The sequence below is a fragment of the Thamnophis sirtalis genome, unplaced genomic scaffold (assembly GCF_051295495.1).
Source record: "Thamnophis sirtalis isolate CommonGarterSnake01/CBP01778 unplaced genomic scaffold, rThaSir2_p1.2 scaffold_11, whole genome shotgun sequence".
Lineage (NCBI taxonomy): Eukaryota > Metazoa > Chordata > Lepidosauria > Squamata > Natricidae > Thamnophis > Thamnophis sirtalis.
In genome coordinates, this window is record NW_028261391.1 from 37,869,985 (window position 1) to 37,888,427 (window position 18,443).

General features: G+C 36.6%; 1 protein-coding gene across 1 annotated transcript in view; it reads right to left on the reverse strand.

Annotated features, from left to right (window-relative positions):
- RAB6B (RAB6B, member RAS oncogene family) overlaps positions 1-18,443 on the reverse strand; it is a 41,545-nt gene that overhangs the window by 8,007 nt on the left and 15,095 nt on the right. Inside the window, exons 2-5 of the mRNA XM_014054013.2 lie at positions 15,926-15,984; positions 7,378-7,431; positions 4,720-4,825; positions 93-204 (exon numbers count right to left, since the gene is read on the reverse strand). Coding sequence (XP_013909488.1) covers positions 93-204; positions 4,720-4,825; positions 7,378-7,431; positions 15,926-15,984 — 331 coding nt within the window. The remainder of the gene's footprint in view (positions 1-92; positions 205-4,719; positions 4,826-7,377; positions 7,432-15,925; positions 15,985-18,443) is intronic.

Here is an 18,443-nt window from a genome sequence, read left to right on the forward strand (position 1 = left end):
TCTCTTCAACATTTCTGTGTACAGTTTAGGCAAATTAAGAGACCTTCTGTACCTGAATTGCTTCCTTTTCATTTCTGATAGTGGGTGTTTACCTTTTATCTGCAAGGTCAGTTTTGTTGCCCACTAACATAATGATGACATCACTTCCTCTTTCTGTTCGGACATCATCAATCCATTTGGAAGTTTGTTGGAAGGAATTGAGATCTGTGAAGAAAAACCAGAAATTAGGTACAGACCAGTCTTTCCAACAGATGATAGAAATGGCTTAGCCAAAGGATTTGGAGAATTTTTATGATTTCTGACAATAGTCACAGTGTTGAATGAATTTGAGAAAATTCATTCAGACTCAGGGATGGAGAAACTCTGGTCCCCAAATGTTTTTGAATCACAACTCATATAATTTTTAGCCAGTTACTCCACCCATATCTGGGTTCTTCTTCTGGATTAATCAATTCAGAGTGACTGAATATTGTGCTTAGGTTAAAATTATTTATTTATATGTGAAAATTTAAAGGGGATTTTGCACCAATTAGTAAAGCTATCTCATAGGATTATTTCGAAGAGAAGCTGGACAGCTGACTGGATTTCCTTATAGAGAATCTCATTTCCTTAGAAAAGGGATGAAAAAGATAAAAGTACACAAAGAAATTGTACAATAAAGAAGTGATATCAACTTTTCTGCCTGTGTTATGAGGCTAGAGGAAAGAAGAAATAAAAGTGATTCAAAGAAATCAAAACTAAGATTTTGGATACAAATGTCAGGACAATGAAAGCCAAAAGAAAAAAAGGTTTGAATACAAAAATATTACACAACGTAAAGTATTTTTACAAGGACAGGAATGGACAGGAAGTGAACAGAAGGTTGAAATCTTGTTCTGATTTGTTTTTATCAGAACACAGTGATTATTACGCCCCCTCCCCCTAGCCAGCTGATTTTAAAACATGCATATCACAAGCAACATTCATACAATTTACAACTAATCTATTTTTCATGCTCAAGCTGCAAACAGAGCTAATACTAACATTTTAAGCATTTCTGTACTAGCCACTTGCAGCTGTAGCCAGACGTTGTTCGGATAAAGTATCCCTTAGGAAAGACATTTTGACACAGAACTTTGGCTATAATATTGAATTAGACAAATGGGAAATTTTTTTGGGAACAAACTTAAAAATGACACTATCAGTTGCATACAAGGAAAACCAGTACAAAATGTTTTACAGATGGCATCTGCCACCAACAAGGTTAGCTAAAATCTTAACAAATACCTCCCCAAAATGTTGGAAATGTGAATCAATACACGGATCATATTACCATTTATGGTGGACCTGTGAGGAGGCTAACATTTTTTGGAAAAGGATCAAATATAACAGGGACAATAACGGGGGTTAAAATAGAATGGAAACCTGAAGTTTTTTTATTAGTAATAATGTCTGCGAAATACAAAAAAGAAATCCAGTATTTAATACTACATATAATTATGGCGGCAAGAATTGCCTTTGCCCAGAAATGGAAAAACAAATTAACTCCAAGCGAAGATGAAATAATAAGAAAGGTTATGGATTGTGCTGAAATGGACAAACTAACTAAAGAAATCCAGGGAAAAGAAGAATCAGAATTCTACCAGATATGGGATAAATAGTATAGGTGGATGGAGGAAAGAAACAAGAATCAATGAAGGAATATAACAAAACTCAAAAAATAATAGTTATGAGTAAAATAAGAGGGTGAAGAATGGTGAAATCCAAATGAAACACAATAGAAGGGGAAATAATATAAGGTGAGCGGTATCGATTGATAATTGCTATTAGAAAGAACAGGAAGCTCCTGTTCGTATTGTATTGTGTAAATGTGGTGTACGTCTAGGTTTTGTGTGTGTATTTTACAAGTTTGTTAATAAAAAATAAAAAAGGAAAGACATTTTGTGTTAGCACAGCAGTAAATTCCCACTATCCTTGTTTTGTAGACTATTTGGTTGCATGTGTCTTTTGTTCACACAGCTAGTTTTCTATGCATACCCTCACTGGCAACAGCTTCAACCACAAGTTCTTCTAAGGCAAACAAACTCTAACAGAAGGCCCAAGCTTTCTTTTTCAACAAATCACTAATGCCTACATTTGTTTTCTAAGAAGGTCAGTTGCCAGTTAGAGACAGAGTGTATGCAACTATAGCAACCAAAGCAGTCCTCTCAGTCCTTCCAAAGCAATCCATTAGAAAAGGAGCATTTATACTGAATCACTTTTGTCTGTTCACTCCTCAACTGCCTTGGTCAGCTGGAGCCACCAGAGGGAGCCAGATCCTCCTTTCTCTCACTTCCCACTCCTGTTATGTTCTTTTCAATAGGAACAATACAATGGCGAGAGAGGGCTTCAGAAAAAGTTAGTGTCTTCATGGCACAACCTGGATCCAGCATTTGAAGATCAGAATTATTTTATCTTGGTAGCTCCTTCAGCATGGAGACAGGTTTCGTGGAAGGAAAAAAACGAGTGCCATCTGAAAATCATTGGTCATTGAGAATACTTATGGAACTATGGAATTCGCTCCCAGAAGGTTTGTGGATGGCCATCAATTCAAATGGCTTACAAATGGGAGTGTACAAATTCATGAAGGATAACCAGTAGTGCAGGTTAAGTAAGTTTATGAATAATTTATTTAGATCGTTGTGATAATTCTTTCTCCAACTTCTATTCCCTGATTTACAACCACTAATTCCTTCTCCAACTTCTATTCCCTGATTTACAACCACTTTTTACAGACAAGGAAGAGATGCCATTGCTGATAAAAATATATATGTGCTTATGCAATGATATCAGTATAGTTACAGACATCAAATATAAAATGGCTTTTGCCGTTATAGTGGATTTTATTAAATACTGTTTCTTGAGAATAGGTACTTCATCTCTGTAGAAAAAATAGTTCATTTTTTAAGACAAAGTAATAACGAACATGTGTAAACACAAACATTTATCTGTCTTGATTGCAATATATATTTAAACCACAAGAAAGGGAGGGGCATGGGAAAAAAGTCAGCCTAGTTGAGCTCCTTTAGGACATTATGATGCTAACCTTTCTACCTCTCTGACAGATCATTTGCAAATATTCCTGCACTGGGCACTGAACTTTTGCCCTTAAGCTGGAGATATGACTGCTGCATTTTCATCTTTCCCATAATGTAGGTCTGATCTGGAAGACTTTTCTTATGTATTAGATTGGCCAATGTGGTTATAAAGGGTAGATCACACTTGGAGCCATGGATTAAAACTGACATTCAGCTACAAGACATCATATAGTCAATCACTCCCTTTCAGACTATATGAGGATAAAATGGGCATATGGAAATATTACAAATTAAGTGTAATTTGAAGAAAGCATGACATATAATTATAATAAATGAAAGAAATACAAGCACGGTACTAAAGCAAAACTGCCACAGAAAGTTCTGGTGTTGGCAGTTCAAGCCATCTGAGAAATATTATAGTGATAGATACTGGAAAGGACAATAGGAGTGTAATCGAAAGTACCATCGCTCTAGTTGCAAACATGTTAAAGGGAAGTAAATTAATGTGTCCTTTAAAAAACAAGACCCACAAAAATTTAAAACAGCCTGTTTATAAAAATACCGATGAGAAGATATTTCAGTGTTTTGCTTGTTTATTAGTTTCACTCAGTCCATAAATCAATTCGTTTTTACCATATGGGCAATCAGTATTATATACACAAAAGGAAATGATGTACTCTTAACAAGATTTAAAAAGCATTGATCTAATTTCTCAGGAAGGGACCAGTCTATAGTTAAATGATTCCTGCTTTATTTGGCCTGAGACTTCCCAGTGGTATCAGGTTTAATAATAGTGGAAGCAGAATGTGGGATTTGAGGATACTTATTTGGAATATCAAGCTACTCCTTAAGGCAGTGATTCTTAACCTTGGTAGCATTAAGATGTGTGGCCTTCAATTCCCAGAAGTCCCCACCCAGCACCTGGCTAGGAATTTAAGGTATGTCTCTAATATTCATTGAACCTCTTAAGATTTAGCCTTCTCCAATGTAGATATACACAGACAGTTTGGTATAATGGTTATGTCATTGGGCTAGAAGCTGAGGGACTGCGAGTTCTAGTCCCATCTTAGTCGCTTTCTCTTTTACCTTAGGAAAGAGGCAACGGCAAAAACCTTGCTAAGAAAACCACAGGGGTTTGTCCAGTCACTCTCCAAAAATTGATATGATTAAACAGAAGAAAAATAAAACCTTGGATTACAATTATCCACATAAGGGAAGCTTTACTTCCCTTATAATACAATACGAACAGGAGCTTCCTGTTCTTTATAATAGCAATTTACAAGATTGAAGGGTAGTGAAAACTGCTAACAAGGACATTTAGAATGCCTGCATATTACTACATCTTAAAATACGGTGGTAGCATAAAGGAGAACAGGGCCAAGCTCTCCAGTGTAACATCTCATATCTTTTCAGTACAATCAGAATCACAGAATAACAGAGTTGGAAGGGACCTTGTAGGTCATCTAGTCCAATCCCCGGCTCAAATAGGAGACCTGACACCATTTCTGACAGATGGCAGTCAGGAATCCTTCTAGTGTAATCATTTGTTTCACTTTATATTGAGTAATGTGATGTACTATATTATAGAGAGCACTGATATTGAAGTAAAAAGTGCCTTCATGGTGTATTTCCATTTAGACAATCACATCCAAACTTAACTCACTTGTGATATCATAAACCACCACAGCTACTGTAGAGTCACGGATGTAACTGGGAATCAAACTTCGGAATCTCTCTTGGCCTGCTGTGTCCCAGAGCTGCAACCGTACCTGCCAGGGCCAGGGGAGGAGAGCAGCAAAGAGAAAGGCATATACATATACACACACACAATTAGGAAGAGAAACAGATATAAACAACAGGAAGAAAACAAAAGTGATAAAGAATTAAACAGAAGAGGCTTCTAGCTATGCATTTTGTTTTTTAAATAGATCATTTAATGTTTTGTGTGTTAGTTCTTCAAAACATTATTTGTAATCTTATGTAGTGCCCACACAAGATTACAAACATAATTTTGTGTATTTATAATCCATAGAACACAGATGGGGAGAAAGAATTTATATGTATGTCTTGTACATTGGTTTCCCCCAACCTGATGTTCTTAAAATATGTTGGCCTTTGGAGGACACCAGACAGAAGTCAATCTGCTGCTTGTTAAAATTTTGGTCATGCATATTATCTGCTTTGATATATTTGTACTACTTCTTCGTGAAATCTTGGATCCAAGAATGTTGTATGTTTTAAAGTATGAGGTTGAAATTCTTATTTTAAAAAGTTGGCGTCTTAAAAACATATTGCAAATGTTATAACTATGAAAGTTTGATAGGATGAACAAAAAGGGGCCCCTGAGATAGAAATTTGAAGGAGAGATGCCTGTAATAGTTGGTTTTAAAAAGCAACTGGGATCAGGCTACAATAGTATCACAAAAGTCACCGCTGGTTTTCACTGAAAGGAAGGCATAGGCCAGTGTTTTTCAACCACTGTGCCACGGCACACTAGTGTGCCGTGACATAGTGTAAGGTGTGCCGTGGGAAAAACACTTTATATATAGTCAATATAGGCACAGAGTTAAAATTTTTTAACATTTTCTAATGGTGGTGTGCCTCGGGATTTTTTTCATGAAAAAAGTGTGCCTTTGCACAAAAAAGGTTGAAAAACACTGGCATAGGCAATGCACATTTGCATTGATTCATGAGATTTGCAATATAGTCTATAGCTATCTGTATTATTAGAGGGATCAGGAGGATCGATACACCAGGAATATTCAAGCATTGTGTCATCATAATTGGGCACAACACTTTCACACATATACAAAATTCAAACTGACTCAGGAATATTGTCAAAGGAATGCTTCACCAGACCTAGTCTGAATGCAGGCAACCTACCCTTTGGTACATTTGAGTCGGTTTCCCTAGGGAAACAACTAGCTGGCATCTTCTGATGAAAGGACAGCAGAAATAAGAAAGCTACAGTATTCATCTTCTAGCCCCTAGCAGATCATACAATCTGTGAGGCAGCTTAGGGAAATTTACCAGTACTTTTCCTCTTGCATTTCTATTATACTCGACCTGTCATTTTCATAAAAGCAATTGGAAAGCCTTGGAAACAATCCATTAGGACTAAGATAGATGTTTGAGATTGCATTAACGCTGCACAAGATGCTACCGATTAATGCAGTGCTGCCGCCGCTGCTTCTCTCTCATTTTAGCTGACGCCCATCTGTGTTGACATTGGATTATCCTTACAAAAAGGTTCTCCCCAAATTATAAATTGCTTTTTTTTTAAGAAGGGGCAGTGACATTTCTAAGAAAAAGCAGAAGCATCAAAACATAGGCACTTAAGGAAAGCTTCCTAGTTAATTTCTTCTTTCTTTGAAGAAACTGCATGCTCCATCTCATCCCAGAGATGGCAAGCAATCATGCTAGCAGCAAGTAAGAAAACAAAGCCTTGGATGAGAGGCTTTCAAGAAATATAGCAATATTCTAAACTAGAAAGCCAAACATATTTCCAGAAGAAAGTAATGACAAACCATTCTAGTACTTTTGCCAAGCTAACAATGGGATGTGCCCCTGAAGGTAATCAAGGTCACTTGACAGGCAACTTTAGTTATTGCCATGGAAGCAATGCAGTGAAGTTGCTAATCCCTAAACCAGAGGTCGGCAAGCTTAAACACTCAAAAAGCCACAAAGGTCCTAACTGGAACCCCTCCATTCAATTCTGGAGCTGACTGGAAGTCTGGTTCCCCCACCATAGAGTCCTCTCCTAGAACAGCATCCTTTTTTCTCTACCTGTCCTAACTGAAAGCCCTATAAATTGTGGAGTTGACGAGCGACCGGGAGCCACAGCAGAGGGATGAAAGAGCCACATGCGGTTCCAGAGCCGTGAATTGCTGACCCCTGCCCTAAACTAACATTCAGCCAAAATCCTAGGTAAATGTTTTTTTTTTGGGGGGGGGGGTAGAGTAATTCATGGAGTTTGTGGTCATTATTTACCAAAGGTGATAATTGCTAGATTGAATTCTGTTCATTTGTCCTACTTCTGCACTTCTTCGCAAGGAGCAACAGCAGAATCTTGTGAAAAAAAGCAGCCACGTGGAAAAAGTGTGACTCTAATTTTTTTTTAGGACACCATTTTCTTAATAGGGTCCATGGCAATATAACAAAAACAACCCTACTAGGTATGACACACCATCAGTGGACAAGTTAATTATCAGTTTGGTCAAACAGGAGGGGCTTAGCATGGGGACCTCTTGATGTCTGCCCACTGTTTTTTCTGAGCACAGAGCTTCATAATCTCAGCAGTTCAACACTTCCTGCTACTTACTGTCCGATCTTCCAAATACATGGTTTTAGATAGGAAGTCAATTCCAATTGTAGCCTATAAGAAAGAGGGAAAACAGAAGAAATGTCAGCAGCTATTTTGATTCAAAATTAATTTTACATTCTACTGCTTCAACAGGAACAAGTGCACTCAAGTATTGCAGCATATATATTTATTTTTTTGTTAAGTTTACTTGCCTCCTCTCTCGCCGTGAGGCTGTTCTAAGGCAGCTTACCACAATAAAAAGAAATGAACAAAGTGTAAAGAGAACAGAAATAAGTTAATAAACAAAGAAAAAGAACACAATGAGAATACATTAATATTATAAAAAAAGATGGATGTGTGGAGAGCAGAGAACAATGGTAGGGGAGGGTTAGTGACAGTAAGATTGTTCCCCCATTGCCCCTCCCCACTGAACTTTATAATATTCTTTATAAAACTTCAGAAAAAGTGTCAATTTGAAAAGAAAAATGGAAGGCTATTATTGTTAAAAGGGACGCGGTGGCTCAGTGGATAAGACACTGAGCTTGTCGATCTGAAAGGTCGGCAGTTCAGCGGTTTGAATCCCTAGCACTGCATAACGTAGTGCGTTCCCATTACTTGTCCCAGCTTCTGGCAACCTAGCAGTTTGAAAGCATGTAAAAATGCAAGTAGAAAAATAGGGGCCACTTTTGATGGGAAGGTAACAGAGTTCAGTGTGCCTTTGGCATTTAGTCATGCCAGCCACATGACCATGGAGACGTCTTTGGACAGTGCTGGCTCTTCGCCTTTGAAACGGCGATGACCACTGCCTCCTAGAGTCAGGAACAACAAGCACATATGTGCGAGGGGAACCTTTACCTTATTATTGTTAAAATAAGACCTCAAGTCTCCTTGAACATAGAAAGTAGATCCAGACTTCTTAGGATATAATTTACGTAATGAAGTTCTGTCCTATATACACTGTTTACAATCAAGCATCCTTTCCCAATCTAGCATCATTTACATTGCATCATCACTACACCTGCTGTGCTCCTTGAAAGTCTTTTTTTATTTTTAAATATGGCCTTGGCTGCAAAATAATTGCATCTACTTGATGTAATATACACAAATATTAGTTATTTTCTATTACTTGATTTCAAATTGTTTTTCCCAGTCAAATATGGGCATTGTAGTGAGTACATGACAAAGAAGCTCTACAACCTCATGACTGCAAAGCTGACCAGTGTAGTTAAAAAGGGGGCTGTGTATGAGAGCTCAGGTGGAGAAGTTTGGATTTCAAGTCACATCTGCTTCTGAGTTTAGCTGATTAATCAAACAGTGTGTGCTGCAGTCTGCAAAAGGCATTCTCTCCAGAGGCAGCTGGCCAATATTTACTAAGCCAACACATCACTGACTCCATATGGTTAGTGCTCCACAATGAGTTGCATTTATTCGGGTTTTTTTTTTTTTTAGAAATGCAAAAATAGAATTTGAAAATAAGATGACAAAAATCCATCTTGTACTGTTGAACTTAGATGGCTGTTCTAAGCTACCGGGTGATATAGCTCACACATCAAAGGGAGTCTTTCCAGTTACAAGTGTGGCACAGCGGAGAAAGAAATAAATGGAATTTAATTTGCACATTTTCATGCCCCTGGCAGATTGGTTTATTCTGCCCTGCCTATTATTGCTGTGAAAAGCAACAATAAAGTGAAGAAAAAAAATAAGGAAATACTCCCATGGCCAAAGGAGGCAATACTTATTTAGAACTTCTGGTTGTTGCTGAAATTCTGACATCTCACTAAAATAATTGCATTTTAGAGAGATTAGTGTTTGCCTTCATTAGACTTCCATAGCAACAGATAGTCTGGGTGAGCATGAATTCTGAGTTGCTGCATATCCTCCCACCTAAATATTAATGCCACCTCTTGTTTTTAAATTGCTCTCTATTGTATCCATACCACAAAGGCACAAATATTTATTACTGATTCCTGATAAACATAATAGTGAAGATCAAACAGCAACCAACAGGACATAAACAAATGGCTGTCACTAGAAAACTGACAAGTGAGAAATGATTGGATATAGAGGCAGTTCCCCCACTGCTGTACACTTCCTTTGTTCAGATTGGCTTGGCCTTATCTGGTGTTCACTTACATATCTCTCTGAGAAATGCAGAAAGTGATTACTGAATTTATATTCAGTCTTTTAGGTTTCTTAGAATCTTGACTTTACAGTGTAATAATACAGTTTAATTTCATATTTTCGGTGGGTGTTCTATATTCAGATGATGGAGAAAATGTCCTTCTATTTTAGGGCCCTTTTATTGATTTGCTTTGTAGCCGCAGCTGTGAGAAGGGGATAGAGTGGGATGAAAGAAAGAAAAGCAGTATGGTTTGGAAGCTAATTAAGCTCCGGATCCTGATATGCACAGTTCCTATTAGAAAAAAAAAACAAATAATCTTTTGAGTTTCAAGGCCTTTGAATCTCAGGAGTAAGGAGGCATTTGAGAAGAAAGTCAGACAGAACAACAGAAAGGGTTGGGAGGGCCACTGGGGATCAATAGGAATGGCACCAAATCATTTATCTGTAAGGGTCATATTGGAGGTGAGATAAGAGAAAAATGATGAGAAGAAGGAAAACCAGAATTTTTTTGCCAGATATCACTTTTAATACAGCAGAATTTAAATAAGTACTGTGTTTCCCCAAAAATAAGACAGGGCGTTATTTTCTTTTGACCCCCAAAATAAGCGCTTGGCCTTATTTGGGGGGAGGTCTTATTAATTTTGAGGTGCAGGAGGTGGCGAGTGTGGTCACTCATGGCTGCTGCTGTGTTGCAATATTTTCGAGGAGGGCTTATTTTGGGGGGAGGACTTATTTTAGTGCATGTGCTCAAAAGCCCGATTGGGCTTATTATCCAGGGAGGTCTTATTTTCAGGGAAACAGGATATGTAAGGGAATTGCAAAAGCAGTCCACCATCTACTGAATATTAACTTTAAAAAAATACAGAAAAAAGTATACTATTAGAAAATACAGTTCTTCATAACAAATGCAAGACTCCTTCTCCTTTAAGATAATGATATATCTCCATGTCACAAAATTCACCCCACTGTTGTGATTAAGTACCTCCTTGTTGATTCCAATTTTATATAAAAAGGTACACAACCTTTACAAATCAAATTAAAAGGAACGTTATACCTAAAGAACATGCATTTTTTGTATCCGTGGGTCCTTTCATTGAGACAATACTAATAATTTACAGTATCAAACATCTAGTGTTGAAATTCTTATGTCTTTATTTCTGAATAACAACATTTCTTGCTGTTATCAGCATAAACCTAACATCTGTGTTCTTAATATTTTCATTTTTATCTTTGAACAAGGATAAAATGCATATTTTAATATTGCCAATGTTTACCTTCTAAACATTGCCCACTAACATTGTTGGGTGTATGTATGTATATGTGTGCATGTGTATGTGTATGTATGTGTGTGTATGTATGTATGTATGTGTGTGTGTATATATATGTGTGTGTGTGTGTGTGTTGCATTTGTGCATATATATATTGCTAAAAGCATTGGGATATAATACTAGTACTACATTAATTTCAAAGGATTTTCTCTAACTTTACTAGAAATAGATATGGTATCAGTGTCTGTGTGAAGGGGTTGCTAATATATAATTCCATTTATTTTCAATATTTATATCAAGCATCATTCTTGTAATTGTTTTACAGCATGGGTATACATTCCAGAGATCCTTAATAATATACTTTTTTTTGGACACTGCTCTTTTAGGATTTCCCTCTCATTTACTTCAAGCCAAATTCTATTAAGTCACACAATGCATAAATTGTTTCATCCCCATCTCCCATCCCCAGTTCCTGCTATTCAGCTTAGGACAGGTAATCTCTTCAGAATCGGAAAAGATGCAGTTACTTTCTTTTTGTCAAGCTGGCAAAACCTATGATACGCAGAAATTAAGAGCATGAACTACAAACCAAAACACTCATAGCAAATCTTATTGCAATGCTTGATGAGTGCATGGATCCATCATATACAGTATACCAGATGCCCACAGTAAAAGCAAGAGAGAACAATCTTTCTGCATTCCAGGAATATTGTCTTGCTTTTGTTTGTGGAACATGCGTGCTGCATTAAATGGAGCAGTATGACAATTCTTGTGTGAAATCCCTGCCACATGAGATCAGTGTCAAAATCAGTCTGAAGCCAGAGCTGTTTGAAAGCATCACTTAGGCATTTTTTTTCTTAGATAGCAGGAGTGGGTTTTTTTAAAGCTTATTAAAGCAGCTTTTTCCAATTGGGTTCTAATACACAATGTGCTGTTGGGTTGCAATGGCTGTTATTGGTCAGGAGACTCATTCAAATTGTAGATGACTCCCTTGTCTTTCCTTCCATGTTAATTCATTTATATCACACACCTTTCAGGGCAAGCCTTCCCAAGATTTCACAAGAAAGAGCTGATTTAAAATATGTTTAACACAAGCCATATTACACATGAAATGAAGAATGCAGATTTAATCTCCAGACACAAATATTTTCAAGTGAAAAACAAGGTAAATCAAGAGTTCACATTTATTTTTCAGAACAAAAGGAAATTTGAATATTATTAAATATATAAATATAAATATATTAAATCCCCAAGGACATATATTATGCAAAAATCGGTCACTTTTTCGTCAACAGCAAGAGAAACAATACAGCAGAAACAAGTTAGGAACCTGTAGTCACATTAGCAATAGCAATAGCAGTTAGACTTATATACCACCTCATAGGGCTTTCAGCCCTCTCTCAGCGGTTTACAGAGTCAGCATATCGCCCTCACAGTCTGGGTCCTCATTTCACCCACCTCGGAAGGATGGAAGGCTGAGTCAACCTTGAGCCGGTGAGATTTGAACCGCTGAACTGCAGATAGCAGTCAGCTGAAGTGGCCTGCAGTACTGCACCCTAACCACTGCGCCACCTCGGCTCTTTAGAGGCTTCTTGGTGATAAACAGCAATGTTGATGGACAACAAGCTCTGAGAAGTAGCAACATCTGTAAAGCATTTTGTAAAGTGGGGCCATGAGTTAAACAATATTTCCCTCAACCCTTGGTTTTCATATGTGCTGTCTCTGATATCTTTCCTCTCCCAGTTTCAGTTTAGCTGCTTCATGCACCTGCTTCATTTGCAAGATGTAGAAATTAAATGCAATTAGATGTGATTTTTTCTAAATACAGATAAACCTGCTTTCATTTCTGCATATCAAAATTGATGCCATTTTGTCTGCAGACCATGAAAATGGCAAGGCTAAAATCACATATCACAAATTAAAGTTGTCCTACCTTATAGTCTAAATCAGGAAGACAGTGCTAACCGAGTTGTGCTGTTATACTTTTTTTTTTAGTATTAAGGGAAACAAGTTTTATGATCAGAATAACACATTTTTTCCTAGAACATATGACTTCCTCCTCTGCAATGAAAAGCCACGAAAGAAGAAAGAACAAGGGCAAAGGCACATAACAAAAGAACCCAGTCAGAAGAGTAGTTGTATCTCTACACATCCATGAGAAAACCTAAACCAATGAAGCATGGAGTACAGTAAGCCCAGGAGTATATCGCATCAGGATGTATTGTACTTGGTGGATATTGTATTGTACGAAAATTGCAATATATGCAGTTTTTAAATTTTGTAATAAGAAATAGTCACTCTGAAGTTACAACCCTTGAACATGTTACCTGTTTTACATGTAATAAAATATTCCAAGGTCATTTATCAAATCTGATTATGAAAAGGTATGCTAAAATCTATGCAACTTTAGTTTACAACGTAGCCTGATCTATACTTCTATTAAACAAGTTCAATAATATGATACATTTTTAGAAATTCTTTTCATGAGTATATGCAATTTGTACAGATTTTTTTCACTAATATAAACTTCATATTTGTTGGAAGAAGTATATTGAGACATTCGGAGGTCTGCGAATTTTAAATAACTGAATTGACTGAAAAATAAAAATTAAATAGCTTTGCATTTAAATGCAACCTCTAGCCCTTGGGTGTGCTTTATTGGCATCAAATTCAAGTAACCAGAAAGGAATGTGAAAAATATTGTGAGAAAAGATGCCACTCTATACGGCCCCAAAAAGCTATCCTGGAAATTGAAGCAGGGTTTAACAAGAAAATCAATCTACTAAGTTCACTCAAGCAATGCTTCTACTCCTGCATGCATTTTAAATTGCCTGTCAAAAGGTGAAAGGGGAGTTTGTTTACCACATTAAATTGCCATCATCATTGAGTCAGGTGGCTCTTTAAATCTAGGAGGGCAGAGGAAATGATAGCTGAAGGCCAACAGTCTTTTAGGCTGGTTGAAACCTGTTTCAAATTGTAAACTGTGAACATATGGTCATAGAGAGAGTCTTCCTAGCTAGAAGCTACTAGCTCTGTAGCTTAAGGAGAAAATGATCAGCACAGCAGCTGGTTAACATATAAGGCACAATTAAGGGGCGTGCATAAACGCACCAACTTGCCTACCGTCCCTGTCATAACAACCCCATTTATTCGTATCCATTTCATGTATTAATAGTTTTGTATATACTTATATCTATTATCTTCTACATGCTTGGCAAAACAAAACAAACAAACAAACAAACAAATAAATAAGAACTGCTTTTTTCACCCCTTCTGATTTCTTACTTTTGATCTGGATTAGAGGAACTTTTGCTTTTCATTTTTATTTTTAATGCTTTTAATTCAGAGAACCTACTTACCATTCAACAGAAGCCTTATCTATAGCAGGAAGTATCACTGGTTTATAGCATATTAACTGCTAACATTATTTGCTACAACCTGTAACATACTCTAGGGAAAAGGAAGTATTTAAAAGACAGGAGTGTACTGAACATGATTAACACCAATAGCTGGCATTCTGGGCAAGACATGTCTGCTGCTCTGAGCAACACTAAACAATTCATTAGTTATCTTTTAACTTCTATAATGTCCCTGACCTCAAAATCTGCTCCAATTTGCTTGGATCTCTCCAACAGACTGGGTGTTGGGTATTAGAGGATACTATAGTTATCCAATGACAACCAACATGTTTCGTGTGTGGCCTTCAAACACAACTGAATTTAATGTTTTAAAAAAATCCCTTATAAGCCTCTATAGCAGGGGTGTCAAACTTGATTTCATTGAGGGCCACATCAGGGTTCTGTTTCACGTCGAGGGAGGGGCATGGACAGGGGGGGGGCATGGCCAGCTCGACGTCACTTGTGTCATGGGCGCCTGTGGTGGCCTGAGTGCTCTGCCAGTGAAAACAGGCTCCCAAGCTCCGTTTTCAGCTGCGATGGCCTCCTGCAACTCCCTGCCAGTAAAACCGGAGTTTAGGAGGGCTGTCTGTGGCAGCCATCCCAGCTGAAAATGGAGATTTGGAGCCCATTTTCACTGACAGAGGCACTGCGGGCCAGTCCTTTACTGTTTCCAGGGAGGCCCCATGGGCCAGATCTGACCCCCAGGCCTTGAGTTTGACACCCCTGCTCTATAGCAAGAAAACTGCTAGAACTCAATAAGATTCAGCATTATAAGTGTGTGTTATATGCTGATAATGTTCAGCTACATTTATTTTCTGTTTACTTTTTCTATAGACTCTGGACTGGCTGTAACAGACTCTCTAATTTATCCAGGCATAAAAGAGTGAATATAGGAAAATAAAACTGAAGCTGAATCCAATATGAAGCTATAACTGGAAGCAGGGTTTGGACATTTTGGGAAATACACAATTTTGATGGAGTTTTAAATCTCCATTAAGTGATATAATTGTACTCTAGGGGTTGTCCAGGATCCATCATTGATGCTAGATGGCCACATATTATCAGTGGCAAGAATGGTCTTTTAGAGGTTCTGACTCATAAAGTAGGGACATCTATCTCTGAAGAAGGCAGATTGGCTTTGATAACTGATATACTTGAAAGGTTGGCCTACTGCAATGAGCTTTTTATTTGAAGATAATTAGGAAATTTCAGGTAGCTAATAATAATAAAACAAAAACAAAAAAGTCTGGCTAATGGACGTTGCAATACCTGGAGATAGCAGAATAGAAGAGAAAAAACTGAAGAAGATAACAAAATACAAAGATCTGCAAATAGAAATAGAACTACTATAGCAAAAGAAAGCAAACATAGTACCAAAAGTAATAGATGCCTTGGGCGCATTTCCAAAACAACTGGAGCCTCACTTGAATACCATCAACATTGACAAAATCACCATTAGTCAATTTCAAAAGGTAGTTAATATTACTTGGAACATCTTGTGTCCTGTGACAATTACCTTTAGCACCATCAAACATCCACCTATGTCTATCCCAGATCCTTGGGAAAGACTTATTAGGTGGACAAAAATGCCAAATCCAGTCTCAACATCTGGCCGACTGGGCAACAAACAATTTAATAGGTATGCAGCATTGCTATTAAATAAAATTAGAAAAATAAATATTTTTATATCAATGCAAGCTTTCATACCGACAGTCTATTAACCCAGAAACATTCCACTTTATTAGCATATATCATGTGATTGAATATAAAACAGCTAACCTGATATGTGTTGTCAAAACTGTCATACATGAATCTTGTGATCAGGGATGTCTTCCCAACTGTTAAGGAAAACAACAATTAGAGATTGAACAGTAGCCATGAATGTTGAGAGATCAGTCACAATCCTGTATATCCCATTCAACCCATAAGCAGGTATTTTAGAAGCATAATTCTTATTCAAATCAGATGTGAAATCTATTTTCTATTTTTTTAAATTATTCACAAATGATTATTCACAAACAAGGCTCCTCAAACCTGTATCTGTAAAAGGACAAGGGGGCAGCCTGTGTACAGACATTCCTAAGAACTGCGTATTTTAGTCACAGTAAAATGGTTGCCAAAGAAGTTGATGAAGGCCATCCACCTTTCCTTTTGATGTAATCACTTTATTCCATCAACTGGCAGTTTAACTATGGTAAAGAGGAAACATTTTAAAAAGGGTCTTTTTAACCCCATTCCTCAATCCATTCTCTTTAAACCCCCAGATTTCAAATACCTAAATATATACTCGATCAATTTATCATATGTAAAGCATTCTAAAATATGCAGGAATTTTAAACTTCTAAGCTACCCCAAAGTTCAAGAAGTTGAGACTTTAATAAAACTATTTTATGTTACTCCATCATATATTTGGAAAAAAATAAGATTAGAATGAACATATAGGGTAGTATGACAAGGAATATAAGATGATAAAATAACAAGATCAAATTTTGTTTTATCATGTAATTTGATTGACTCAAAAACGATTTAGTTTTCTCCTGTTATCTCCCCAAGAAACTCAAAGTGACATTTTAATTCTCTAGATACTGATATCATAGGTATATTTTTCATAATATCATATTTTATGGAGAATTCTAATTATTACAGGCATTTTCCAACAAGACAAACCATAACAATATCTATCTGTAGTTTATTTTATTATTATAAATTATTGTGTTAAAATAATTCTTATATAATAATTCTAGAGAATTAAAAAATTACCCAAGTAGAAGAAATGTTGAATCAAAGACAGTTTAATGATCTTGCAAGTTAAGTAAGGAAGAAATCACAAGGTTAGAAGTAGTGTGTGTAATTCTGAGAAATGATGGAACGTAAGATTTAAACCAAAAACATCTAAATGTCAAATATTTGATTGATTTGAAGCACTGCAACTTACCATGATATAACATCATGCCACATCTCAATCATGCTTATACTATACACTCTACTTGACTCCTCTAGGTGTGCTCACTGTGCTGGTATTTCCTAAAGAAAATCTGGTTCTTGATGACCAGTACATTGTAGGCATATTATCGAACCATTGCTTACCCTACAGGACTGCAAAATTAGATATTCATCTTATTGGACAATACTGATTTCTTTATCTAGATTCCTGACTGAGGGCCCTAGAATCAGTCAAAACTGAAAATCAGGTATAATGGGATTCATACAACATGGATTTAAATTTATAGCCTGTATACCTTTAAGGAAATAATTGAATGTTTTCAGTGTGCTTCAATGTGGTCATTGATACAAGGAATAAGAAGCATACAGACTCATACAGAGTGGAGAGAGGAGGAGCCGACGTCACAATGACACAACGTGCGATCTTGGAGCTCCAAGATCGCAGTCGATACTTTTGCCACTGGACGGTGGACTTAAACCGTCCCGAAGAGATGGTGATAGGTAAGAGTACGTACTGCTGATCTCAGGGACACCGCAAAGTCCCTGATTGATCCAGGAGAATCTCTTTTTGCCAGCGACAGAAGCGCAGCCATTGAAGCTGCTGAAGTTGAGACAGCTCTGGAACAGGAGGAAAATGGAAAGAGAAAGTGTGTCCATCTGGTGAGGAAATCTTATTATTATAAAAGAGACTACCACCCAAAAAATTAAAACTAAATTAAATTTGAAAACAGAAGAGAACAAGCGGCAAAATTAAGCTACATTAGACAGTGTGTTATTTTATTTTTTTAATTTTCTTTTTCGTATGGAACTTTTGCAAATGTTTCCTATTTAAATTGAATGGATTAGTTTTTCTTCTACTACATACTTTTTATATTCTTTTTTTATACCTATGGATTAAAATCTTTTTCCTTATTTTTATAATGCTAGATTGGATGGGTTGTTTTTTTGCTCCATTTAATACTCATACAGAGTGATGAGCTATGAAAATCTAGAGATAAAAAGCTACCCAACCAGAGACCCTCTAAGTAAAACTAGTATAAGCAATTCCGTTTTTTTCTTAACCAAATTTTTCATTTTGGAAGAAATATTTATATGGGAAAGTTTCTATTATTTAACAGCAAATCTATAACCACTCCCCCTTTAGCTTATATTACTGAAAAAATACACTGTTGAATTTAATGTATTAATTTATTAATAGTTTTTACATAAGATTATAGGATATGTTGTACTGTTTACCATTTAGAGCCATCGAAACCGAAGTGTATACATTTTATAAATAAATAAACAAATCCTTAGTCCCATCAGGGAACCAAAGCAATAAAAAGTGTTAAGAAATTGGCCCTAATCTTCAAAT